Raw genomic sequence first — 26,173 nt, forward strand, 5'->3', positions numbered from 1 at the left:
AAGTGAAAGTGTGTGAAATCTTCCCAAGGACTGAAACTCAGGACACCAGTGCCCCCACTCAGACTGCAATAACTGATAAACTCAGGACACCAAGAGTCTGCCGAGGCTACCGACAGCCACTGGCATGCAGGAACATCAATAGCCGTGACTGCTGTCTGCTCTGAAGAAGAGCAGGCAGGCTCTTGAGCATTCCCTGCTGCGGGAGGTTCTAAAAGAGGGCTTGAAGGGGGTGCCCACGGCTTGCTTTGTGGTGCTTGTGCTGGGGAGGATGCAGGTAGATCAGGGCTGCTCTAAGCCAGACAGGCGACTCCTGGCTTAGGTCGATTTAGAGGTTCAGGAGAGCTACAGTGTTTATTGCAGCCCGGTGGGGTGGTGCTGCTCAGCGGTTTGTGCCTAAGCATCGTCCTGTGTGGGAAGCTGGGAGCTGAAATTTCAAACCTCATAGGTTTGGTTCAGGCAGAAAAGCTTCTACAGCAGCTCTGCATTTCCCAAATGTACGAGGCTGTAAGAGGCAGGAGATGGGGGCGACTGAGGGTCCCTCATGAAGTTGCTATAAGGGTTGCTTTGGGGCTAAAAAAAAATCAGATTAATTTATTCTTTCAAACTGAAAAAAAAAAACAGATTTTCTCTCTTTTTTTTTTTAAATAAAGAAGATTTTCTCCTCTTTCTTGCACCCAGGAGCCTAGCACACAGCTCTCAACTTCAACTTTGTAGCTCAGCCACACTTTTGGTCTGTGCTAAGCCTCTTCTAGCAGTCAATCAAAAAGCTACCCAAAAAGCCAGAAGGCTTCGGGTCTGTCCCTCTGCCCTCCTCCAAGCTGGCCCTACATACAAAAGTGGAAAGCTGTTGGGGTCGCGTGGTGACAGGCAGCGGTGCAAATGTTTGGAGAAGACAGGTAAGAGTTATCAGCTGGGAACTGGGTGAGGGCAGAGGGGACAATTTTGGGGCTGCGAGAGAAGAGGGGAGGGAAAGAGCCCAGTTCTTATATTAACTGATAACACTGAGCGCGTTAATCAGTGAGTGAAGCTCATCCCTTACGCTCTCCAGGGAGTGACAGATCATCTGAGGGCTGTCCAGGAGCTCGATGCTGTGGGTGTAGGGCTCGTATTTCACCGAGAAGGGCCGCTTGATGTGTGCCGCGTAGCTCCTGCAAGGAAAGGGTGCAGAGGGCTTGGTACGAGAGATGGGTCATGCGTCTCCCTCCTACCCATTACCATTTACCCAGATCACAACAGGTTAATGCCTCCTTTAGGCAGAGTTTCTGTGCAAAAGCCCTGGTTTCCCACCTTTCCAGCTCCACAGGTCTATAGCAGTAGTTGAGATCCCTCCTGTTCAGCAAGGAAGACCATGAGTTTGAGTGTGAGTTTCCATGGGCTGAACGCATGGGCTTGCATCAAACTGGAGGTGAACTGGTCACCTCCATGGCCATTGCCAGGCATCCTTTACTTCAACTTCTTTTTTTTTCTTTTTCAAAAATGCCAAGGAGATTTAGAAGCTAATTTCAGGGAAAGCCTCTGGTATTATAATATCATATTCCTAAATCCTTTCTGACATTCATTTATTGACTCATATGTGCTTGAGGAGGAGGGAACTAGCCACAAGCCATATTAAGGATGGACTTGACAGGCAGTGGCTCAGGCCTGGGTGAGAGGCTGGGACTAGCACCACTGAAGCCATTTGCTTGAGCAAAGTTGCACTACTGCACCCAAAGCCAACTAGAGTCTAGATCTCAGTGATGAGCCTGACTTTACCTGATACCTCTCAAGAGCAAGACCTGTCACTCCCTTTCTAATAGAGAAATACATGGTCAAGTGAAAACAAATCAAGGGTAAGGTTTCCCCAAAGGTGCACATGTTCACCTCCAACACTAAGATTTGTACACTTGACAAGGCAGGGGTTTTTTCTTTATAGTGGCTGTGTTACCTATGGAGCTGGGAATCTGTAATTAGGTACTCATGGCTACATTCTCATGCTGGAAGGACCTAGGAAGACGAGGGGACAAACAGCACCAGCAAAAGGCATGTTCCTCACCTCTGCTGAGGCTTCACCCTTTCGCTCCTGAATTGCTTAGCTTAGGGTACCCTCTTGTGGCTACCGTGGGGCTGCTCCGGCACAGGGCTCGGGCAAGCACATCCCTTTCTCGGAGATGCTCCTCTGGCTGGTACTGCATGCCGCAGGGAAGCCTGGTCCTGAATTGCCGGGGGTTGGGGGGAACACCAGACAGGGCCAAGGGGCAACATGGCCAAAGCCGCAGGCTGGTGCTCGCAGGGAGCTGCCACACTTGCAGGGAAACAAAACCAAGCGCAAACGGAAAGGTTTTCTGCATACTCACATTGTCCAGCTCCTGAAAGATGTGGCTTATCTCAGTGCTATCAGGTAAGGTCCAGCTCACCTCGGTTATTAATGCTATCAGCCACAGTGATGACTCGCAGCACAGCTGCTAATGGTTAGAAACTTGCCCTCCAGCATGGGTGTGTTCACTTGACACCTTTGTGAAGCATACCAGTATGACATAGGTGCCTGGAAGGGCACTGAGGGTGTGTGTCCACCCTAGAAAACTGGTGGAAAGTTTTCTTTCTGGGAAAACAGGCTTTTCTTGAGGGATAACACTGATAATCAGGTCCACAGTGGCAGCTGCCAGTAACGCAAAAACTATAGATGGTTTAATGTTTTCACCTAATAGAGTAACATCTGTGTGGTCTCTGAGCTTTGCAAAGAGAACCATTTACAGTGCTTGTCACTGTCAAAACCCTCTAGCCTAACCTTGGCTGTGTATATGGTGTATTTTTCCCTTTTTAAATGCAAGGAAATGACTCATTAGGCTGGGGGGGGGGGAGGTTAAAGCAGCCTAGTGTGTGTGAGAGGACAGGCTGCCCCGGTGCTTGTTTTTGAGCATCTGGACTCTGGGTTGTATGAAAGGTGCAAGTGAGGGTAATAAAAGCAGAAGTTGAAATATATCAGTCCTCACAATGTTATTTATCTTAAATACTCCACATGCAGGAACTGCAAAGTCACGTACATTGTGTAGTACTCCATCTCATCCTATCCCTTTCCTAAGCTAAGCTAAAATGGTATAGGCAAAGTTTTCCTCTGTCAGTCAAATGTTAAAGGACTGAGCTTTCCTCCTGTGGGCAATTCTGGGTATGGCCAAGAAAATGCTCTTCTGAGCAGATGTCTGTGGGTAGAGCTGCCCCTCTCCATCCTGTTTGCAGTCCCATGGGATGGAGAAACCCAGTTGCACTGGTGGAATGCTGTCTGGGGTCTGCTAACCTATGTTAACCAGCCTAGGAAGCAAAAGCTCCCTTTTTTCCATGGATAAATCTATTCATGTCAAGCTAAACTTTTTTTGTTTGTGTATGAGCTACTAACAATGCCTGGGTTTTTTTTGCTGGTTGAATGATAAATGGGTAAGTTATCCAACAGATGCTCAGAAAGACAAACAGCTTTCTGCATCCTAAATTCAGAGAATGCCACCACTTTAAGCAGCTGGTCAGCCCTCTCCTAAAACTTTCACCCACAGAGTAAAATTTTTACATGATGCAGAAGCCCATGTTTCAGAAGGACACATGCGGGCAAGATGCTCCCGTGAAGGACAGCCAGTACCTGACCTGTATCACTTGACCCTTCTGCAGCAAGGAAGCAGAGAGGGTCCTGGTGGGTGGTTTGGGTCTCCAATTGCTGGACCACCAGCCCTCTGTTAAGTTGCTTGGCCTGCCCTGGCAATGGGAGATAGTCTGCAACTCCTTCCTATAAGAACTAGGCAGATGAGCTGGATTTGTCCCTTCTCTTGCTCCCTCGGTCTTGTCTCCAAGAGTGCCTCCCACTCCATCCCATTCTTTCATAACCACGCTCCCCAGCATATTTGGGGGGGGCTCTTGGATGAATCCAAGGGACTGAAGCTGCACCCCATAGGAACTAGAGAATCACGTTATTTTGAAAGACCTGACAACAGTTTCCAAAGTACTTCTGAGACCTTGAACTGAAAGCAGCCATGGTGTCAGGGCCTCTTTCAATAAATTATAGCTTTATTTCCTTCTGTTTGGGCCTCTTTCACTGCCCTGTCCTACCTCAGTTTACTTTTGGCATCGCTGAAGCTCTCAGACACAAAATATACAGGCTGGTAGCTCTGGTCCTGGTAGGGCTGAACAGCAGCAGCATCGGGGTCGAAGTCCCGCACCTCTGGCTCATCTGACAAGGAGTGCTATGGACACAGCAGAAAAATGCCAGCATGAAATTAAGGAGATGGGAGAGCACGTGTGTGATAGAGGTGGAGAACAGATTGAGTAAAGTCCTTGGGGCTGTGCAGAGGAAGAAGGTTTTTTGCTGCACAGGGTCGAGAGCAGAGAGGCAAGTTTTGCTGGGACTTACTATGAGCTCCCCGTAGGAAGACAGCAGCCCAGCTCCGTAGGCTTTGACTGTCCCGTTCTGTCTGCAGAGCCCAAACTCCACTGTAAACCAGTAAAGCTGTGAAAGGAGAAGGAAAAACACATAGAGGACACAGCTCCTCATCTTCATCTCCCTGTCATTTCTGAGCCCTTGCATCACGGCCAGGGTCTGGGGTTGTTTAAGTGAATGGGTGCCTGGCAATTTGCCCCCTCTCCTTACCCTGCACTCATCAGTGCCAGAGAAAAGTGATAAAATAAATATCTGCCACACTGGGACAGATGGAAACTGTGTCCCTGGGCTGGTCCCCTGCGTGCTTGGCTGCTGTGCGGTGCTGCCGTTTGGTGCCCTTGGAGCAGGACAGGTCACCTTGCTGAGGGAGAGCCAAAGGAAGTGGATGTCATTTAATCCCATCCCAAAGAATCCCAGCAGTGCTGTCATTAGAAATACAATGCTTGATGATACTCTGGTGCCCGAGAAAATTGGGTTAATGTGCAAGCGAGCTCTGCTGTTTAACTGATCTCTGCTCTGCACAGTCATCGTGAAAGTGCAGGGCTGGGCCAGCTCAGGTAGGGGCTCTGAGCCTGCAAATCTGGGGAAACCGGGCTGGACCAGTACCCTTGATATCGCAGAAGGGCTACTGGAGGAGTCAGGGCCCCCATCCAGCAAAGAGGAAAACTTACCGTTGAGAGTTTCTCAATTTCTTCATCAGTTGCTCCCAGAGACGCCAGCCCAATGTCCTGGGAAGAGAAGGGAAGGGGCAAAGGTCAGGCAGATTTGGTCTGAGGGCCTTATGTGCGGATTGCTCTGTTTTATTGCCTTGAGACAACAGGTATTGTTGCCCTCCACTGCCATGCATCTGCTGGGCCTTCATCATGCTTAGTCTAAAAATGCTTTGCTGCAGAGTCTGACATTTTTACTTGGTATTAGGGTTCTCAATCCACCACTAGGGCTCCTGAATATCGTGTTTAATACTAAGAAATCCTAAAACAAGAAGGGTTTGGGTGGCAAGACTGGGGTCAGTTTGAGTTCCCACCTTGTGCCCTGACCTCTTGGCAGCAAGGAAGCAGATGACCAACTTACCTGAGAGAACTGGGCAAACGTCTTGTCAGCCAGCATCGGGACGTGCCCCAGCAGCTCGTGACAGCAATCCCTGCCGACGCCCAAGGGGAAAGGAGGAAAATGTGGTCAGCAGCAGATAGAGTTTGTCCATTAGGCAGACAGTTTAATTGCTGCCCAGGTGGGATGTTCGGGAGGGGAGGCCATCGGGGCTGGGCGATACTCACGGCTCGGGGGAGTGCATGGGTGAGGACGCGTGGCGGATGTACTGCGTGCACTGGAAGACGCGGAAGGCCAGGCTGGCAAGGAAGTCCCGCGCCGACAGCAAGCCAGCCACCGGCCGGAGCTGGAAGCCGGTCCTCTCTGAAACAGCGCACACCGTCTCTGCGGGGGTGCATGGTCCTCGGGCTGTGCTGGTGCCCATGTTCCCAGCACGAACAGCAAAAGCAAAAGGGCTTCTGCTGTGCTAAGCCTAATCTTTTTGCTCCTACTAGGGAGCAACATCTGTTTTTCAGGTGCTCAGTGGGACCATTTGAATATAGGCTTGACCTTCAGTTGCAGCCCACTGTGTTTAGCTGCAGTCCCCACCACCTGGGGTCCACCTCCATCCTCTGTGGACAACGGACAAACCTCCACCAGCTCTCCTCCCAAATCTCAGCTCACACACTCCTCCTTTGGGTTGGGTTCGGGCTTCCCAGCTGTAGCTGCCAACACCATGCTGGAGCCCTGGCAGACCCTGGACCTGGGTCTCCCAGGCTCGTACCCACCTTTCAGGAAGCGGGAGACCTCCTCCAGCTGAGGGATGTTGTTCTCGTTGTAGCCACAGAATTTCTCCAGTAGACTGAAAGCTTCGAGGTACTCCTTGCAGGCGTGGGTGGGGTACAGGCTCTTCAGGGTGCTGTACACCTCCTTCCTTCAGGACGAGAGGGGGCAGACATTCAGTGACTTGATGTGTCTAATCCTCTCCTGTCCTCTGGTTATACACTACCAAGGACTCATGTCTCTAGGTTTCTTGTGCTTTTGCCTCTCTCCACCACTAAGTCTATGTCTATGCACATTCACAGGGGTATGTAAACATATAGGCACACATCCAAAGGAGCCTGCCAAGTCAGCAGCTGTATCTGCACAGACCTATTTCTGACCTTGAAGGTCAGAAGGCTGTATGAAAGGTATTAACTGGGATTAAAATATTCCCTGTAGGTTAGCTCCTGAAGTTGCACTACAAAGACAGTCAATATAACCAGGAGACAACCTTGTTTAGGAGCCTGTGTACTCAGTGTGTATGAGCAGGCCTTGTTTTCAGAGTTACTCCTGCAGCAACACTCCTGCGAATAATCACATTCAAAGGAAGCATCTTGCCAAGTGAGGCCAGCAAGGTGCCATGCAGATGTTCACCACGGTTCTCGCACTTCTTTCTGCAGCCATAACTGCCCTTTGTTTGGAGGCTGCTACTAAGCCAGGTCCCCTTCGAGAAGTGGGACTCCAAATTATCTACCTCACTTTCTGGGGAGGCTCCTTTGGGGGAAACTCCTGGGGGCTGCAGTGTGAAAGTGCTCTCAGTGCAGCCCCAAGAGAGAAGAAGACAGAGCATCACTGTTTTGGAGGTAGCTTGCTCTCCCAAATGCTGTCCCTACCATAAAACGCCATGCAATGAGTTACTTTTTTTTTTATAACAAGCCATTCAGGAGGATGCTTGCACTCCTGATGCATTTTTCAAGTGGTCACACCCTAACCGTTTAGGTTTTGACTCTCAGCTTCCAGCGGTGAAGCCAATAAAGGTCACAGAATAAATCAGCGCTCACCAGGTAGCGATCTCCTCTGCCGTGTACTCCACATGAGGGATCGGGTCCCCACTGCAAGGCAAACGCACCATTACTGACAGCAGCAGAGCACAACCAGGCTCCTCTTCCCTTTGAGAAGGAAGCACTTTGGAGCAGCTCTGCATGATGATCAATCTTTAAGCCAAATAAGGGGGCGACAGGAAAGACAAAGCCTCAATACTTGGTCATTTGTACAGGTGCAACAAAATACATAGACACAGAGAAAAGCATTAGTCTAGCCACAGGTTATAAATGAACAAGGGATGAGCTAAAGCTTAGCAGACATAATATTTTCCAGGAAAAAAAAATGTTTTTCACTGGAAAAAATTGAAAATTTGTGTGAAAATAAATTATTTTCATGTGCCTGAACTTCACGGGGCTGACGGCTCCAAGAATGAATCAGTGTCTGGGAAACAAAAGCAGCTAATAAGGAAAACTAAATTCATTTGAACTGCAGAAAAATAGATTCTCAGTGAGATTAAGGATGGCAAGAAAAAAAAATCTTAGCATTGATGTAAGTGGGAACTAAAGAAGACTGACACTTTTGCCTTTTCTGCATCATAATTAGCAATTGTATTTCCTGAATCCTTCTGTTCTGTACTTGAACAAATGAGATATTCACATATTACAGCGATAAAGCATCGTTCCTGTTCCATTAACTGCCTGAAGGGATGCTACACAGTGGCTCATAAATGCTAACCTGCAGATGAGATGTGAGAGAAGACATCTTAAATGGGCACATCATCTTAGGACAGCATCTCTTCCTGTGTCCCTTCAGACTCTCTTGCGACTTTCTGTGCATTCAGTATTAGTACAGGATTAAAACATCAATGTCTATAGTCTGGGCTTCAAATCCTCAAAGAACATGAACCTAACAGAGCAGAAAGCCATGCTGGGATCACACCCATTGCAGGGGTAGCTCAAGAAGGTGACCCATATAATTTCCACTGCCTGCTTTCAGCACAGCTCGCTACAGAAATCTACATTTAAAGTCCTGCTCAGAGAGGGAGGTGCTTTGGTGGAAGGCACTGTTACTGAATAGCATCTAGGGAATATTTTACAAACCCAGCTGAATATTAGAGCTCTGTTTGATGTTGTAGTGAAGGGGCTGAGTGCTATCACTGCATACATCAGAAGAGAAGTACTAAATAGGAGTATGAGATAGTCGTAAATCTATATAAGACAATGATGAGACCATTACTGGAATCTATTTAATTTACAAGAGAGGGTTAGGATATGAACTATTTAGTCTATAAATACCCTCATAGCAAAAAAATCTGATAGCAGAATTCAATCTAGCAGATGAAAGGCATGTATGATCCACTGGGCAAAAGCTAAAGCTACCAGCATTCAGTTTAGAAATAAACCCCTCATTTTTTCACAGCCAGGATAATGAACCATTGGAACAAGTTTTCTGGGCACATTGTAGCTTTTTCAGTATTTGTAACACTGAAGTTGAAACTAGATGTCATTCTAAAAGAGATGCTACATTTCAAAGAGAAGTTTGAGGTCTGATGGAATTATACACGGCTTTTGTTAGGCAGGAGGTTTATTCTGGCTTTATCAATGTATGAATTCATGACCACAGACATTTTTTAGTTAAGAAGAGACTGGAATATATAGAGAGAAGGGCACAAAAAGAGCTGGCAAGGCTGAATGGGGAGACAAAACATAAAAGAAGGGAAGTTTCATGCAGGTAGCACAATGACTTCCCAGCAGGCTGCATTGACGTGGCATTACCCCTGCACAGGTGTTAGGAAAGAGACTTACTGCTTATAGTGAAAAGCGATTTCTGCTATTGATTTCCTTCTCTGGCGATACACTTGGTCAGAGTAGCCCTGTGATGACAAATAGGAACACAGACAGGATTTTTAATCAGTTACTAAAATTTCTCACCCAACAAAGTTCATCACTAGCTGGAGAAACTTCTCTCATGGTGGTGACTGCACTACAGTTCCCTCATCAGCTGCACTAATAGATGTTCCCCAGCTCCCTGCTTCTGAGGGAAGGCTCAGGACTCCATTGTGAGGATGTGCCCACACAGACTAACTCACCGGGTGATCCAGATCCAAGTCAGGGTCAAACTTAGTGACCAAATGGTGGCACTTGTCCAGTTCACAGATTTTTCTGGGAAACCAGTGAACTGTGGGGAGAGAGAAAGAGAAAAACTGTCTGTGGAAGTGACGATGGAGCATCCTCTGCTGAGATGGAGTCATGAGGTTGAACAAGATACATCTGACCTGGTGCACCAAATGCACACACACAACAAACAGCACATGATGCAGCTGTGCCTTCCGGGCAGTAGTCCCACACTCTCAACGCTCTGGTCCTAGAGTCAGGTCTAATGATATGCATCTGCATGACCTCCCTGCCCATCTCTCAGCAGAGCATTTTGTGACAAAAGTAAACAAGAAGATGAAAATTGGATTTTTACATAAAGATTCTAGACTTCACATTAAAAACAAATCCAGAGGTCCAACTGGAGTGACCACTGCAGATCTCTAGGGATATTTCACAATAAGAATCACCCTGTCTTCAGAACAGGATGGCATGGGGAGTGTCTTGGAGTTTACTGTTGGACAGAGCACTGGAACAGGCTGCCCAGGGAGGTTGTGGAGTCTCCTTCTCTGGAGACATTCAAAACCTGCCTGGACGCATTCCTGTGTGACCTACTGTAGATGCTCCTGCTGTGGCAGGGGGGTTGGACTAGATGATCTTTCGAGGTCCCTTCCAACTCCTAACGTTCTGTGATTCTGTGATCTGTGCAGAGTTCCTGACACATAGGTAGAAAACTACTTTACATTTATAATATAAAACATTGGAGTAGGGATGAAGAACTCTGTAGGAGAGGTGTGAACAAAGCACGAAATTTCATCTCCTATTTCTATTTTTTTTTTCAATCTGGCACCAGAAGAATGGGCTATAGACTCTGGAGTCTGTTGAGAAATGGACAAGGAGGGAAGTGGCTTTCAGGATTCACGTGTCCCAGAGTCAGTATTTTCTGGTTTGCTCAAATTTAGGACACAGTGGCCCTTCCCCTTTTCCAGGAATAACAAAGTCTCGACCATGTTTCTATAGCTCAGCCTCTCCGCAAAAGTGAAACAGTTTGTATGTTCCTTACATTTGTCTTCCTTAGTGGTCCTCACGTCTTCTGCTACCCTCTTGATGGAGCTCATGAAAGTATTCAGGTCAGAGCTGTGGACTTCACAGCGCACAAAGTACTCCAGTTCAGAGGTCCCTTCACGGGGCTTTCGGCTAAGCCTGGTCTCCAGGTGGTGAATTTTGGCTTCAAATGTCTTTGGGGACATGGAAAAGGAGCACAAAAACATTAAACAACACTTGAAACACCTGCTGGTACTTCCCAAAGATGTCCCTATGGATACATTTTGGAGGGAGTCCCTCTCCTCTTTTTCTTCTTCTTTTTTTTTTTTTTTGTTTGCCCCCCTGGCAAACACACTTCTCCAGGAATTGCATAGTGCTTCCTTCTGGCCAGACAACCAGGGTGGCTGGTGAAGAGCTATCACCGCGAGACGGCCACAGCACGGAGATCGTACCGAGAGGGGAAACTGATGTGGCACAATGCCACCTCCTCGGACCCCCTTTCCTTAAATCTCCCAATTTAAGGCAAAGGTGCTTTTTTTGCTGGTTGGGGGGAGGGGTTGGCGATGACGTAGCAGGGGCGGGCGCGGGCAGGCGGCGCGGCGCTGGCCATGGTGCTGAACCGGGGGCGAGCCGCGCCCCGTCCGCAGCGGCGTTAAACTGGGGCTGGCTATAGGAACTGGGATCATTTGGGCTCATTATCAGAACTGGCCTCCCCAAAGAATAAGAAGGAGACAAAATGCAGTCTATAGTCTTCCAAAGGGCCTCGATAGATCTGTGGATGTTTTCAGCAAGTTTGCCAACGACACCAAGATGTGCAGTGCAGTTGACGTGCTGGAAGGGAGGCCATCCAGAGGGACCTTGAGAGGCTGAAAAGGTGGGCCCATGCAAACCTCATGAAGTTCAACAAGGCCAAGTGCAAGGTCCTGCACATGGGTTGGGGCAATCCCAAGTGCAAATACAGGGTGGGATAAGAATGGATCGAGAGCAGCCCTGAGGAGAAGGAATTGTGGGCGTTGGTTGACGAGAAGCTCACGAGGACTTGGCAATGCGTATTTGCAGCTCAGAAAGCCAACCGCATTCTGGGCTGCATCAAGAGAAGTGTGGTCAGCAGGTCAAGGGAGGCAATTCTCCCCCTCTACTCTGCTCTCATGAGACCCCACCTGGAGTGCTGTATTCAGCTCTGGGGCCCTGAGAGTAAGAAAGACATGGACCTGTTCAAGCAGGTCCAGAGGAGGGCTATGAAGATGATCAGGGGGCTGGAGCACCTCCGCTATGAAGACAGGCTGAGAGAGTTGAGGTTATTCATCCTGGAGAAGAGAAGGCTCCAGGGAACCTTATAGCAGCCTTCCAGTACTTAAAGGGGGCCTACAGGAAAGATGGGCAGGGACTTTTTATCAGGGAGTGTAGTGAAGGGTAGCGGTTTCAAACTGAAAGGGGGTAGATGTAGATTAGATGCTAGGAAGAATTTCTTCACTGTGAATGTGGTGAGACACTGGAACACGTTGCCCAGAGAAGCTGTGGCTGCCCCCTCCCTGGCAGTGTTCAAGGCCAGGCTGGATGGGGCTGGGAGCAACCTGGTCTGGTGGAAGGTGTCCTTGCCCACGGCAGGGGGGTTGGAACTGGGTGGTCTTTAAGGTCCCTTCCAACCCAAACCAGCCTGTGATTCTGTGGTTCTATGACTCTTTAGCTTAGTGAAAACTGGCAGTACAAGCCCAAGTCCCTGGACAATGACCCAACCTTTCCAAAGTCTCTACAAGATCTTTGGTAGAGGAAGGGACATGATTTCTTTTGTTAATCAGAGGCAGAAAGATGAGAAGGAACAGATGCAATGCCACAGGTAAATTAAATTTAGAACTGTGTTTTTTAATGTACCTACCAACTTCACTATTACATTGTCCCCTCAACAATCAATACCTTTGCATTAATCTGACAGCCGTGATTGCATTACCTATGCTTTGGCTGCATGTAACACATACAGAAGAGTGAAACCAGCTTCCCTGCAGCCTGGTTCATGATGAGGCAAATGTCATTATGCCTGTCTGCTTTCATATCTCGTACCTGCATTGCCAGAGGGATCTGGGAAATGAATCTTCCTCTGTTGTGGCTTGACATGCTTGTCTTTTTATTATATTTAAAGCTCTCTCTGTGACAAGCTCAAAGAGCTCTTTTACTAGGAAAGCTCATGATGCAGCAAGTAAATTGCTCCAGGAAGAAACAATATTTGAACATAAGCTGTCCCTGCTTCTTGCTTCATGCTTTAAAAAATTGTTTAAATTATAGACTTTAAATGCAGTGTAACATAAAATGTACCAAGTACAACAACCTACACTTCTATGTTTCCTACCTACTAAGCAGTCTCTTGCATTTGAAATGTTACACTGATGGATTGTTCATGCCTTATCTGTCAGCTTCTAGGAAGGAGACCCCCACCAGGGCTTAGAGATCCTTTCAGCAATCATATGTTGCCCAGAAAACAGCTTTACTTGTAACGGTCCTCTTAGAGGAAGTGCAAGATGGTTTGTAATCGCTGAAGATCTTAAACACTTTCCATAAGATTATCAGAGATTGTACAGCATGGGCAATGAATAGCTAGAATGCTGTACAATTTCAGGGAAATACTTATCCCCCAAACACACTTTTTGTATGTGTGCAGCTGTTAGGTAGTGGTTTTGCTGTATCGTGTGGCTGGTGATCTGTTTTTACCCCAGAAGTGATTCCATTTCATGGGGAAGAAGGTGTTTTATAATTATCATGTGTACTAACACGTGAGCTAGCAGCAGACCCTTGTGACAAGAAAGGCCAACCACATACTGAATTGCAGGAGCAAGACTGTAGACAATAGGTCAAAGGAAACGATCCCTCTTTTCTGTCTGGGATGAGGGAGACCATGTCTGGAGTATCATGCCCCGTAGAGAAAGACATTGATAAGCTGCACAAGGTATAGTGGAGGGCTGCCAAGATGCTCAGGGGGCTGGAGCACAATGTTACATGAAGAAAGACTGAGGGAACTGGATTTGTTCAGCCTTAAGTGAAGGGGCAGGGGAGACTGATTCACTGTCTACTAGTACCTGGTGGGAGCGTGTAAAGAAGACCACCAGACTCATCTGAAAAGTACACAATGGGAGGACAAGAGGCAATGAACATAAGCTGGAAGCAAGGACATTAAAAAATAAAAGAAAAGAGAAAAATCTTTTTACCATGAAGGCAGTAAAGCACTGTTCAAGGGGTCCAAGGAGACTGTGGAATCTCTACCCTGGTGATATCCAAAATGCAATAAGAACAGCCCCCAGCAATCTGCTGTGACTGGACCTGCTCTGAGCAGGAGGTTGGACTACAGACCTCTGGAGGCCCCTTACAACCCACATGATTGATTAATAGGAACAAATTGTCCTCTCCTCTCACTGCTGAAGTCAATGAAATTAAACTACTGTAGATAAAATATATCTCAGTACCTCAGTTTGCAAAACACTTTTGAATCTTTCTGGATGAAAATGTACTAGATAAACGCAAGTTGTCATGTTTTGATTACTGTTTAAATAGGCAGCACTTATCTCAGTCTTTCCATTCATGGTACTGAGATCCCAGATAATGCAATATTATGTTGCTGGCTAGGGGGAAAAAGCTCAATTAGTTACCAGCTTTCCTTGGTATTAAAGCCATATAGAAGGTACATCTCTGAGGGGAACCAACAGAACCTTTAACATGTGAATCACATTCATCCCTGAAGTAGGGAGGTAATTTTGAAATCAATATACCAGTTTTACACCCAGGGTGAAGCTGTTGCTGTAACTCTTTGACCAAGGACCAGTGTGGCAATGCCATTCAGAGACTGCCAAAGCTCTGACCCACAAGTAAGGCGGGTTTGGTCTGTAGCCATGCAGGGCACACAGCTTGCTTTGAATGCGGGATCAGAGCCCCGCGCATGAAGCTGAAGTGCTGAGCAGTGGAGGGGGCTGTCAGACTATGCTACAGGCCTCAAGGGTGTGGACTGTAGGTGTGAAACTGTGTGGTTGAATCCAGAATTAACCAAAGTTAAGCCCAGAGTCTTAACAGCACTATTAGACAGAGGTATGGCTCATTCTTAGTAAAGGAAAGTGAGGGCACGCTGGGGCATGAGCAAAGCATGACTGTGGGGACATCAGACAATTAACTGGTAACTTGCAGTAGGCAGACCTAGTCTGAGTCTTCTTTAGTAGACTCAAGTGATATTTCTCAGTGAGCCATGAAACCTGTAGTGTGTTCCCTGAGTCCCATACAACAGGTTAGGTACTCACCTCGAATACTTTAAGTGCACGGGACAGTGGTGAAGTCTTGGCTGCCTTGAGCATGAAGAAAAGGTTCAGCATGGCTCTCCCATCCTTCTCCTCAAAGACAATGGTCTCTGTAGACTCTGCAGCATCAGTGGCTGCAGCTGCAGCCTCTCTTTCCTTCCTGGCATCTTCAATGAGGCTTTGACGTCTACCAATGAACCGCGGAGACTGAAGGCAGAACAGAAATAAGTAACACTTTTAATAGAGCTGTCGGGGAGATCAGAGGCATCCCCAGTAGCTGGATGAGGTGTGACCGATGTGTCTCAGCAGAGAAAGAAGGGGAAGGTTGGACTGACTTGCCTGGCATTGTAGAGGAAGATCTGGTGATGAGGACTGAGGCTTTAGAATTGAACATTCGGAAATGTGGAGCTTCAGGAAAAATCTGTGTGAAACATCCTTGTAGCATGACAGGGGAGTGGGCTTCTCCCCTCACCTTCCCTAGCAACATTTTTCAATATCCTTCAGAAAATAAAGATCAGAAACAATCTTATGCAGTTTTCAGGTGTCTGATGAACTCAAGTGGAGAGATGTCAGATAAACGTGAAGTCATCTGAGCAAAGATACGCTATGAGGGACAGCTGAAGCCCACAGCTGTGGCCTGACCAGGAAACACGAGCTGTTCACAAGTGTATTAGCAGGACAGCTTAGCTAAACTGCTCCCAGGATCCAACATGACATTTTCTTCTGACATTAAGTGGATGCTTGCCCACTGAAGTGTAATTGGAACCACATCCATATACCCCAGAAAATAAATTCAACCCACTGATCTATAGAATTGTTTTGTCTCAATGAGCTCCTGCATATTTCTGTTACTTGGAATTGCACCTAAAATGCTGCAACTCTGTGCCTGGGGTCGTGTTAGGTCACTCGTTTATATTTATAGTGAGCTACAAACTATTTCAATCACTGCTGTTTCTTTTGTTATACAAATAGCTCATATACTAACTTATCTGGTCGTGGTCTTTTTACAACCAGTTTTCCACTTAGAGGAGGCTCAGCTGTTTCCAATTTTCTGTATACAATACCCAAACCAGATGACACACCCTCAGAACTTGCTAAAAGAAACCTAGGGCAGCAGTGAAGAAGGAGCAGCACATAAAGCCATCCAACATTTGCATGTAGAGTGGGACTGGCTGCAGTTTTCCCTTCGATTTCATTGAAAATATCTGGAAAAGAGATAGATGCTAACCAAGCAGTGCCTTCCCTACCTTGTGAAAATTTGGAGAATGTTTTCCTTTTAAAAAGACAGCCTGCTCAACTACTATGCCCATCTTCTCTCTGATTTTCAAAGCCCACCATCAGTAAGTAATATTTCCTGTAAAAATCCTCTTGGATGCTTTAGCAGCGTAAAGCTGACATTTTACATGCAGCACATCTAGGCAGCAGCCTGCGCACTTCTATCCAGACCTTTTTTAATAAGTTACCCCTCTGAAATTATATTTGCTGAACCTCAACCCCTTTATTGCTTGTAGCACAGAAAAACACCTTCTTACAAACAAGCACATACTGCTCCTTGTCTAAATCAACGGCATTCCTGCCCGAAAAGACATCTAATAAGTATCCTCAGCCATAAGTTTTAAAATCTTGTGAGCATGTGCTCAGCTTTAAGCATGTGTTTTATATCACTACTGTGTTTAAAGCTAAGCCAGTGTTTACTTTAAAGTGCCTGCAATAAGCAGGGCAAACAACCTTGTGCTAGCCACGGGAACTGGGCTCTGCAGCGGTCCCAAGCCAGGCAGTGCCGTAGCTAAAGGTGGTCCTGGAAGCTGCTAAGCTCCGTGCTGGCACGTTTTGGGTGGGTAAATTTAAAAAAAAAAAAAAAAGAAAAAAAAAAGAAAAAGAAAGAAAAAAAGAAAAAGAAAAAAGCTGAATTTTGCTTGGGAGAAGAGGGCTGGGAGGGGTCTGCCTGCCTGCTGCCTCCTCTGTCGGGTAGAGGCTGCCTGGCTGCGCACTCCCCACCACACTCTTCTCTCCTCTGCCCCTCACATTTACGCTCATCGGGTATTACCTCCTTTTGCTGAAAATTAGGAATCTGGCATATAAACTAACCTAACTGATCTCTCATAATAAATGCCTTCCTCTCTTCAGAAGGCACCGTCACATGGCATTTCTGAACTGGCTGGCAAACTAGCTCCCTGAGTGCATGTCTAGCTACACTGAGAACTTTAATTTGATTTTGCAAAGCATTTATTTACCTAACTGGAGCCTAAATCTGACCCTCTTATGAAGGGTTCATTTGCATCTCTTATGAAGGGTTAGTTAATTTTTGCTGCTTTGAATTTGCTGCAACTCAGAGGGCCCAGCCTGAGTAGTGTCATTAAAAATACTGTATTCTGAGTTAAAGTACTGTGGCTTTTTTTTCCCCCAGTTCATTATTTGCAGCAAGCAGGAAGGATTGTAAAGACTATTTCCCTCCCTGCAGCATGGGGACAGTAATGTCCCACCCCTGCTTCCCTGGGCGCTCCTTCCTGCTGGTTTGCCTCCAGCTGCTGTCTCCTGCCTGGCTCTGCTTGTCAGCTCAGTAACCAAACCCTGCCCCAGCTACAGTCCCAGGGTGTCTTGTAAAAACTATCAGCAGCAGAAAAACTAAATATGTAACAAAAGATTTTTCTGCAGTGAGAGTGTGACGTTTGTCTGACCCAGCTGACACGTAAAATACCTGCCAGTGTAGATGAGTTCTGGGATTGCAAAGGTCTGGTTTTTTCCCCCCAGTTTGCAGTTTCCCCTGCAGTGGGGCACTGGTCCCTGGGGGTTAATGGCAAGGGAACAACTCAGACCTGTCAGAGCTGGTGCAGCGGTGGGCAGGGGCTGGGTGGCTGATTGCACATGGTCACGCCAACACCATGAGGCCCCGGAACACACAATGTCACATACAAATGCAGAGTCACGCCTCTTGCCTGGTAGAGGCCAGCAAAATAAGTGACAGGGTTGTGGAGATCTCCTGTGCTAGGTGAGATCAAAGGGCAAAGCCTTTCACACAGCCCGCTCTCAAAGTGATCCTCACTCACAGGACTAAGTTTGAATTTTATTTTTATTTTTCTGAGAATTTCCATTCAAAGAAGGGATGCAAAGATGGGCTGAGGATTTATGTCCACCCCAGGCTGGAGGAGCTGCTCACCCCAGGCAGGTTGCCACGCTCCTGTCAGCACACCTGGTAAGCCCGAATTCCTCTGGCCCCTTTGTTCAGTGGCCTGTTTCCCATTAAATACGAAGCAGCACCCCAGCGTGTATAATAACCAAACACTCTTCCCTTCTCCAGGCAGCAACAAGCGTCTCAAATACTGATTTGATGAGCAGCCTGGAAAATAACAGGTTTTCAAGAACCACTTAAGTGTTCATTATTCTGCCAGAATGAAAACGGTTGTTTGAGAGGCAAGCCTTCCCTGATTTCCATTTATTAGAGAAAGCAAGCTTACCTCCTTGTTTCCTAAATGTTTTGTTTCCTTTCCAGCACGCTCCACTCTCCAAAACACCTCTCACTGCCTATATAGTGGCTAATTTTATCGAGTCAGAGCATCGCATAGGCTTAAGAGGAGAGCGGGTGAAAAAGGCAGCGGGCACAGGAGAGGGAAAGGGGGAGCTCTATAAGCAGCCTGCTGGGGTCACCCTGCAGACACCTGCCAAACTCATCTGCTCCCTAACCCACCTCGATTCCCAGGTTTCCTCCTGCCGAGCACCCCAAGGGAGTCCCCTCCTGCTGCACCCGCTGCCACCAGCTGCTCTGGCTCCTCCAGAGTCACCCACAGCCTGGCCACATCTCTGACCCACAGGACTATCCCATGCTGGGAGTCTCCAGGCTCCTCCCTCCTGCCCTGGCATTTGGGTTAGGAGGTGAAATATCCTTGTCCCTACAGCCAGTCCAACAAGTTGGCCAGACTTGGCTTTCTAAAGGCACTTGACAGCTCAGCAGGAAGTTTTCCTCTCCTTTCCCTGACACATACAGATCTGGTGTGTGCAGAAGCATTCCGTAGGCTAAACCCAGGGCCGAGACCATGTCAGAGAGGGCTGGGAACAGAAACAGGGGCAGGATGCGCTGGGAGAGAACGAAACTGCAGACGCAGCAGCAGCAAACAGATTGAATTGCCTGTGCCTCGTGTGTTGTCTGAAGTTAACAGCCACACTTTTTCATTATGCTGGAACAGGTGAAATCTCTGCAGTTTATTGCCTTGAAACCAGGAGAGCATTAAGATTTTAGAACTGCCTTTCACACGGGGGATTCCTTGTTATCCCTGCCTTAGGTCTACGGGTTATTTACCTTACTTTTGGTTGGTAGGGGTGGGGGTTGCATTAGTTCAAGTTTTCATCCCCTTAAACATTTGCATTTCACATGTGCCAGTATGTAGATAGAACTGTTCGGATAATTTCCCTTTGCCAGCCTGGAGCCCAGAGGTGCCCATGTCAGGGAACTCCCACAGTGTTGGTCCATCTATCCCTGCCTGCCTCTGCCTATAGCTACAGGAAAGGCTGCGGTTTTCAGAGGGGGAGAGAAAGAAGTGGGGTAGGGTTGTCTTACCATGATGGCCTCAGCTTGCTTCGAATCCAGCTCCGACACCGCCCTGCGGAAGCCTTTGGCTGCAGAGGTGGAGATGTTCGGGGTTGGCATCTTTGCTCTTCCACGAGCTCTGCTCTCTGCTTTCCAGCTCCTTGCCAGCTTTTTATAGGGCAGGGCTGACGTCAAAGACTCTTTCAAATCTTCTCTCCCCCCGCCACCTCCCCATCACCACCTCCCTCCTTTCTCCCCCTCGGGCTGAGAGGAGGAGGGGACGTGAAGGAGAGAAACGCTTCTGTCCCATTAAATCTAATCGCTACAAAGATTGCAGACACCCTGCCTTTGCAAACCAGACGCTCCCCCCCACCTGTTTGCCTCTGCCCAAAAGATTTCTACTCTGGTTTTTTTCTCCCGCTTCTTCTTGATGGAGTTCATTCTCATGCCGTGTTTCAGTCCCACACGTTTGCTTTCCCAGCTTGGGAGTTGTATGAAAGGATTTTGATCTGCGAAAGGATGAAATAAAAGAAATTAAAAGATTCAGCCCTCTCCAGCCCTTTTTTCCACTTGTTTGCCTTGTCATTGAGGCAGTAAAGGAATAGGAAAATAACAGTGATTCCCCTAAGGCAGCTACGGGATGCTATTCTCATGTATGCACCTCCTGACACCCAGCTCCTGCAAACGCTGTGCATTTCAGTGCTCTCCCACCACCTCATGCCTTGGTTTGGCCACGTAACACTGACAGCGGAATGGCAGAATTTGGCCCCTTGAGTCCTCAGAGGTGAAAAAGGCTTTAGAGAAAATAACTTGAAAAACCCCTCTCAATCCTGCCTTCCCAAGGGCTTTGCTCCTCTTGCAGTAATTCCTAAGAGACCAAATGCCTGAGGGCAGCTGGGGCTGTGACAGCGGGCGGCAGCTCAGGACCCATCCCAGGACTCTGCTTTGCCGCAAGTATAAGTGGCCTTTTCCTCCTGAGGGATTTCGAGCAACAATCCCACCCCAAACAAGCGCTGTGGGAATGCACAGTCCTGCTTCGTGTGAGCCACCGCCACACTGGGGACAGGCCACCAGCTGGGCACAGTTCCCTGTGGTGGGGAAGCCAGTGGTGTTTCACCAGCCAACAGCCGGTGAGCTCACCCGCAGCCTTGCCACCGCAGCATTGCTTTGGAATACATCTGCTGAAGACACCTGGTTAGCATTGGTGGCTTGTTCTTACAGTGGCAGGACAGCTGAGTTCATGCTGAGTGTGCTGGTGGTTTTTGCAGTGCCAAAAGCCCTGGAGGATCAACATCCCATTGAGCTCCTTGAGGCTGCAAAGCTCTTGACGTTTGCCATCCCCCACAAGCACCAGGGAGCAGACAGCATCATCAACGCTGCCAGCCCCACCAAGGCAGTTTGGGAAGCCCCAGCTGGCAAGAGGTTGGTAGAAGTTCAAGCTGAAGTAAGCAGTTGGAAGCAGCTAAAGATTTGGTCCAGTAGCAAGCCAAAATTCATTTTAAGTCAGATGGAGCAGCTTCTCCTATTGCAGGTGCAGTTTGGTACAGTGGAAACCAAAGGAAGGAGTTAAACAGCCATCAGGGCTCCTCTCTCCCCAGCCTCTGCATCCCCCTTGTGGTACCACCTCGTACATCAAAAGCAGCCCTTGCTTTTGCTTTAATTTCATCCCTAATCCCCTCTGAGTCTCCTAAACCTTCTGTTTGCCCTCTGCTAAACTCTGGATGCTCGAAACACAAGATAAAACCCCACCAAACTGACAGTGGGTACTGCTGCCTGGTGTTGCAGAATCTTCTTGGAAAACATTTTGGGGGCAGGTCCCGAGTCATCCCCGCTGCCCAGCAGCTGGGCAAGGAGCAGCGTTGCAGGCTCAGTCACCTCCCAGCTGCTGAGGTGACCTTGGAGGCCCCCTAGCTGCTGGGGTGGCCTTGGAGACCCCCTTACTGGGGGATACAAATTAGCACAATCCTACAGTTTACCTTTTTGTGCCACTGGCTGAGGTGGACCATGGTAGCTGGACAAGCTGGGGTCTGGGTAACAGCGCTCCAAGATACCAGTCCTCACTCCTACGCTGCCACCTTAGCCATGTGTCCCTGCTGCACTCACTGCAGGCTGCACCTTTTCACAACACTTTTGAGCCTGTGTTTTCCAGCAGATGCAAAGAACAGATCTTCAGCATTGCTTTGTGCTGCCACTGAGCAACTGCTGTCACCTAAGTAGTGATGGCTGCCTTTGACAGCCAGGCTCGCCAACCTGCTCAGCAATTGATTGCCTCCTGGCTAAGTGAACAAAGGGGTTTGGGGGTGACTGCGGGACAGCATTCATTTAAAGTTAATCTTTCCATGAAACTTAAGAAGATTAGGATCTCACACAGGTTGCCACCCATGCTGTCTCATGTTTCCACATCCTGTCCTGATTTTTTGAAGCAAGGCTTTTCTCAGGGATCTCATAGACAGGACTTTCAAGCAGTATGATGCTTATTCCCATGCTGCAACATTTCTGTCGTACCCCAATCACAGCCACAGAGTGTAAAGAGGGATGCTCACCCCAGACAGTCCTGCAGAAGTCAATCACAGCAATTCATCCTGATTTTTACCCCACAAGAGACCTGGTCCTCTCCAGAGACCAAGGGCAAAATTCTTGGATTTTTGTGAGGTTTTAAGTTTATCTTCAGTATCCTTTCTGATATAGGAGGGTTTAACGACAAGCAGAAACAGCTCCCTCAAACAAGCAGGTGTCTGTCCTAGGTTGCACCAGTGTCTTGCCTTAGAATGACTGAATCCACTCTGCTGTTAGTGCTTCCTAGTATGTAGGAAGTAGCTCTCATATGGAAATGTGTGAGTTAAAAGCAAACTAAGACCATATTGGATATCTGAAGATAATCTATGAAGACTGGCAGGAAGAAGAACCAACCCCAAAAGAGGCCACAAAAGTAAAACCTACGTATCTTTCACGTTATACATCAATGAAGAGCCCTCACCGGGGATTCTGTAACTCCATCAGTGCCAGTAAAGTAAAAATATAAAGAAAGCAAAGAAGATGCCTCTTGCAGCCATTGCCTGTTTGCTTTGCTGAAGAAGTTGTCCTGTGCAGCTTTACAGCCACACGAGGCCATCTCATGCAATGGGGGTGTTAGGTAGTCTAGGATGAAGCTGCAAAGGTGGTAAGGGCCTAAAGCCATAGTTAGGCTAAGCACTCAAGAAATGTTTAATTAAAGCTATAAAGAGACTTTACTAGTGTGCTACATGGTTCCAATGTGAGCGTTGTCCATAAAAGGCCTTGCCAAGATTGGGCCAGCTTCGCTGGGATTTCATTTGTGAAGGAAAAAGAGACTTGGGGAGGAGGAGAGTTACAAGAATTGCATTTGAATACTTTTATAAAAAAACTTTTAATTCTGGATGAACTTTTTGGGATTGCACTACCTTTAAAACAGCATGTAGAATACGGAATTTCAGCATTTTTTGTTTGAGGTTTTCAGTTCAATTTTAGCACAAAGACAAATTTCGAATTATTTAACAAATTTAATCTTTTTTCCTTCATACTCTTTTCTTACCTTAAAATCAGAAAGAGAAATCATTTTGCTAGACCTTTTATTTTTAACTGACTTAGTTTAAAGGTCTCTTTAGAACAACATTTGCCAAAGATGATAAACCTAAAATCAACCATCAAGGCAAGCTCCACTTATCCAAATTTGTAATCAATTTGCTGAAAGGATAGCCTTAAAATGTCAGTTCATATAAAAAATTGAGAAAATTGGTAAAGTACTTTAATAAATACGGGAACAAAGCGAGTCGCTTAGCCTTCGGGCAGGCTGTAACATATTCAGAGATCACATATGAAGGCTCTTCTGACAAACAATGGCTTTAAAAAGCACCAATAACATCAGACAAGTTTTCAAGACTGTTGTATGAATAGATGGGATTTCTTTGAATGTATTTCCTGTTTTCCTTTTGTCTCATTACATATTGTTTCCCTCCTTGTGAAATCCAGTACTTTATTTAAGCTCATCAGTTCTTCTACTTAGTTATCTCATCCCAAAGCCCTTGATTTTTAATCCCTCTTCTTTATGTGGATAACAAATTAGGCATACAACTCTTTTCTTCTTTAAGCCCTGCTAATCTATCAGCCCCCATGCCTGTCTGGTGATGGGAGTCCTGCATTGTACGGAAACGCTCTCCAGCACAGAGGCTCCACATAGCCCCAGTGAAGTCCTGCTTCCCATGCAACCCAGCATAAAACTTCCAGATTGCCATGAGTGATGGCAATTTCCTCCCTCTGATAAGAGTAGGAAAATCAGGTTGGTTCTCCTGTGCTGGAGGAGCTGACAGAGGAGGTGAGCTGGAAGAAACCATGTGGAAGCATGTTCTCCTTTTGGGCAGGAAGGTGGGCAGCAGGTGGACATCCTTCAGAGCAGTGTTATCAGCATAGCTGCAAGATGACAGGCATTGCTTTTTCCCAGCCAGTCCAATGCAAAGCTCCTTAACACATTTTCCACCTGTGTCCTTCCCAAGCAAAGTCTCACCTTTTTGGAGACCATCCACAGCTTGGACATTTCCATCTCTTCATGTGTCTACATCTCTATAAACCACCTGCTTGGGTCCACGTTTAAGTTCTGCTCCTATCAGACATGACTTCTGGAAGTTGTGAGCCTGTTTGGTTAAGCCAAGCCAGGCTTGTCTCAGCTTTTGTCATGTTTGACTAACTACCAGATTTGCTAATGAGGAAGAGGAACCTTTAGGAAGCTTTATGAAGGAAATACAACAGATGGATGTGTCTTCATCACTGCTTTGTTTCTCACACTCCAACCATACGACTGTCCTTGAATGGGTGTGGGTCTATGTGTATCCAGCTGTGTGTTTTAAGGGATTAATCTGACATAAAGCAGAAAACAACAAACACTGTTAAACACTGCTTCACTGCACTAGTCCCCAGACAGAAAAGCCCATAAATTGAGCAGGTCTGACCATGCCTCCCTCAAGGGTAAAGCAGACCCAAAACCAATCCAAAAATGGAATTAAGGTGCAGAGCACTGCTGGTCCTCCAGAGGCTCGTTTCACCTGTCACTGGAAGCAGAACTGGCAGTGCAGAAAGAAGAGCAAGATATCATCTTCTTCAGCTGGATCCATGTGGTCATTTTGTGCATCCTCAAGCTTTGTTTGCAATAATCACCATTCCTGAGCACCTCAGCACGGGGACCAAGAGGAAAAGCCCATCTGCCAAATTACTGTCCCTCATCATGGGAGTTGGAGACATCTCCATGCAACAGCCTGTGGTCTTGATGTAAGTCCCAGCATGAATCAGGGGCAAAGGCACTTACAGCCCAGCCTGGCAAGGGTGGGGGTCTCTCCATCGGCCCAGAGAGCCACAGGGACAGGGTTTGCACTGTAGGAGTACCCCACCAAGGGCCAAAGAAAGGGATGGTGTACAGTGATGTGAGGGTGAGCTGCCATCTTCCGTCACAACCAAGTCAACCCTGATGGCCATGTGGGGTGCCCAGGCCCCCTTGTTGCTCTTTGTCCCACCCACCCACTCTCTCTCCTTCTTCCCCTCCACAGCCTGAATAATTACAGTCTGCCACATGAAGCAATTACAGGGGGTGTTAGCCAGCTCCGTCAAGAGATGTTTTTTTTCTCTTCTCCCTTCACAGCTCCATTCAACATCCCCGTGTGCCACAAAGGAGTTTAATAACACATAATGACACCTCCGGCCTCCACGTCATTGCAGCCTCCCTAGGACTGGGGCAGCGGCGGGAGGTAAAAAAAAGGTAATTAAAATCCTCATCTCCCTCTTAACTTTGCAGCCTCCTATTATCTAGAAAACACTGACTTTCATGCTCATGCTCTCTCACAACTGATGAGCCCAGAAGAAGGGGGGCTGAAAGCAGCAGAGATGTGCTAGCTTTTCAGTAAGGGCAGCAAGACGTTTTCTGCCACCCTGAGAGAAAAGCTCTGCCAGATCAGGTGATCCTGGCCCTCCATTCCCCCCACTGCAGGGGTGACCACTGGGACATGAAGAGCAGGGATTGTCCTCCAGCCAGTGGGTAAATCCCAAGGCAAAACCAAAAAAGCCACCTATGTTAAAAACAAACAAACAAAAAAAGCCAGAAGACACACTTTCCTAGAGGAGATGGAGTAGGGCTGTGCAACCTCCTCCAGTGCCTTTTTGCTTTGGTATGTGCCAGTACATTTTCATAGTGTAGTGTACAGGACAGATCTGCTCCGCAGACACAAACCAATTACTTAAGGATCAAGACCATATCCTTATCAGCTGAATGCAAACCCCTGTGTTCAAGATTTCACATTTCAGAAGGCCAGATTAGTCTTTAGCTAAATCTGAGAACATTCCTATTACCCACAAAAAATGCCCTTCCGCCCCCAGTTTTGAAGCACGGCCCTGGCTGGTGTCGCAATTCTGGTTTCATCTCTACATTCAGATACAAAATTTTGTACTCATGCTGCTCAAATTTTGCCTCAAAACCCATTGAATCTCCTCTTGTTGGTCAACAACAAAACTGAATTCTGGGAAGTTTTTACAGCAATCAACTTTTCAGAGGAAAATAACTTGATTTCCATCAAAATAGTGAACGGTTTGGGGAAAGGGTTTTCAGAGGGAAGGGAGGCTGCTTGGCTGGAGGAAAAAACTCAGCATCTACCCAGGAACCGAGGATTTAGTCCCAAGTTTTTGGAAGCAAAAGCAGCAGCAATCCCTCTCTCTTTCAGGAAATGGACCTGGAACAGGCGAGTGAAAATTCAGAAATATTGTATTGATGATTCACCCACTGCTGCAGAATCCAAAACAACCATCTTGTCTCAGATCAATGGGGAAGCACTTAGGAGCAATTTTCTCCTTGGAAATGTGAGCAGCAAGCAGACAGTCAGGAGCGGGTGGCAGAATAAAATGCACCGTCTCTTGGAGCATTCCATCTTGCGGGGTTGTAAAATTCACTGCTGACACCTCTGGCCCACTGTGTTTCAACTCATAGACATCTTCTTTAACAAGGTCATCAGGGACTGTCACC

At 47.2% G+C, this 26,173-nt stretch overlaps 1 protein-coding gene across 2 annotated transcripts; it reads right to left on the minus strand.

The window, feature by feature from the left end:
* Nucleotides 1-988: 988 nt before the first annotated feature.
* TH (tyrosine hydroxylase) lies at nucleotides 989-19,278 on the minus strand. Of its 2 annotated transcripts, XM_086471991.1 has the most exons (14): nucleotides 19,189-19,278; nucleotides 15,097-15,108; nucleotides 14,640-14,843; nucleotides 10,385-10,559; nucleotides 9,318-9,406; nucleotides 9,034-9,101; nucleotides 7,246-7,296; nucleotides 6,211-6,356; nucleotides 5,671-5,806; nucleotides 5,468-5,537; nucleotides 5,068-5,124; nucleotides 4,370-4,465; nucleotides 4,069-4,202; nucleotides 989-1,148 (listed from the first exon to the last, which is right to left on the minus strand). In XM_086471991.1, the coding sequence occupies exons 1-14, from the start codon at nucleotides 19,276-19,278 to the stop codon at nucleotides 989-991; spliced, it is 1,488 nt and encodes a 495-aa protein (XP_086328117.1). The 2 variants fall into 2 exon arrangements, with proteins under 2 accessions (XP_086328117.1, XP_009951616.1); XM_009953314.2 differs by lacking the exon at nucleotides 15,097-15,108.
* Nucleotides 19,279-26,173: the final 6,895 nt, after the last annotated feature.

The sequence above is a fragment of the Leptosomus discolor genome, chromosome 12 (assembly GCF_034619465.1).
Source record: "Leptosomus discolor isolate bLepDis1 chromosome 12, bLepDis1.hap2, whole genome shotgun sequence".
NCBI classification, from domain to species: domain Eukaryota; kingdom Metazoa; phylum Chordata; class Aves; order Leptosomiformes; family Leptosomidae; genus Leptosomus; species Leptosomus discolor.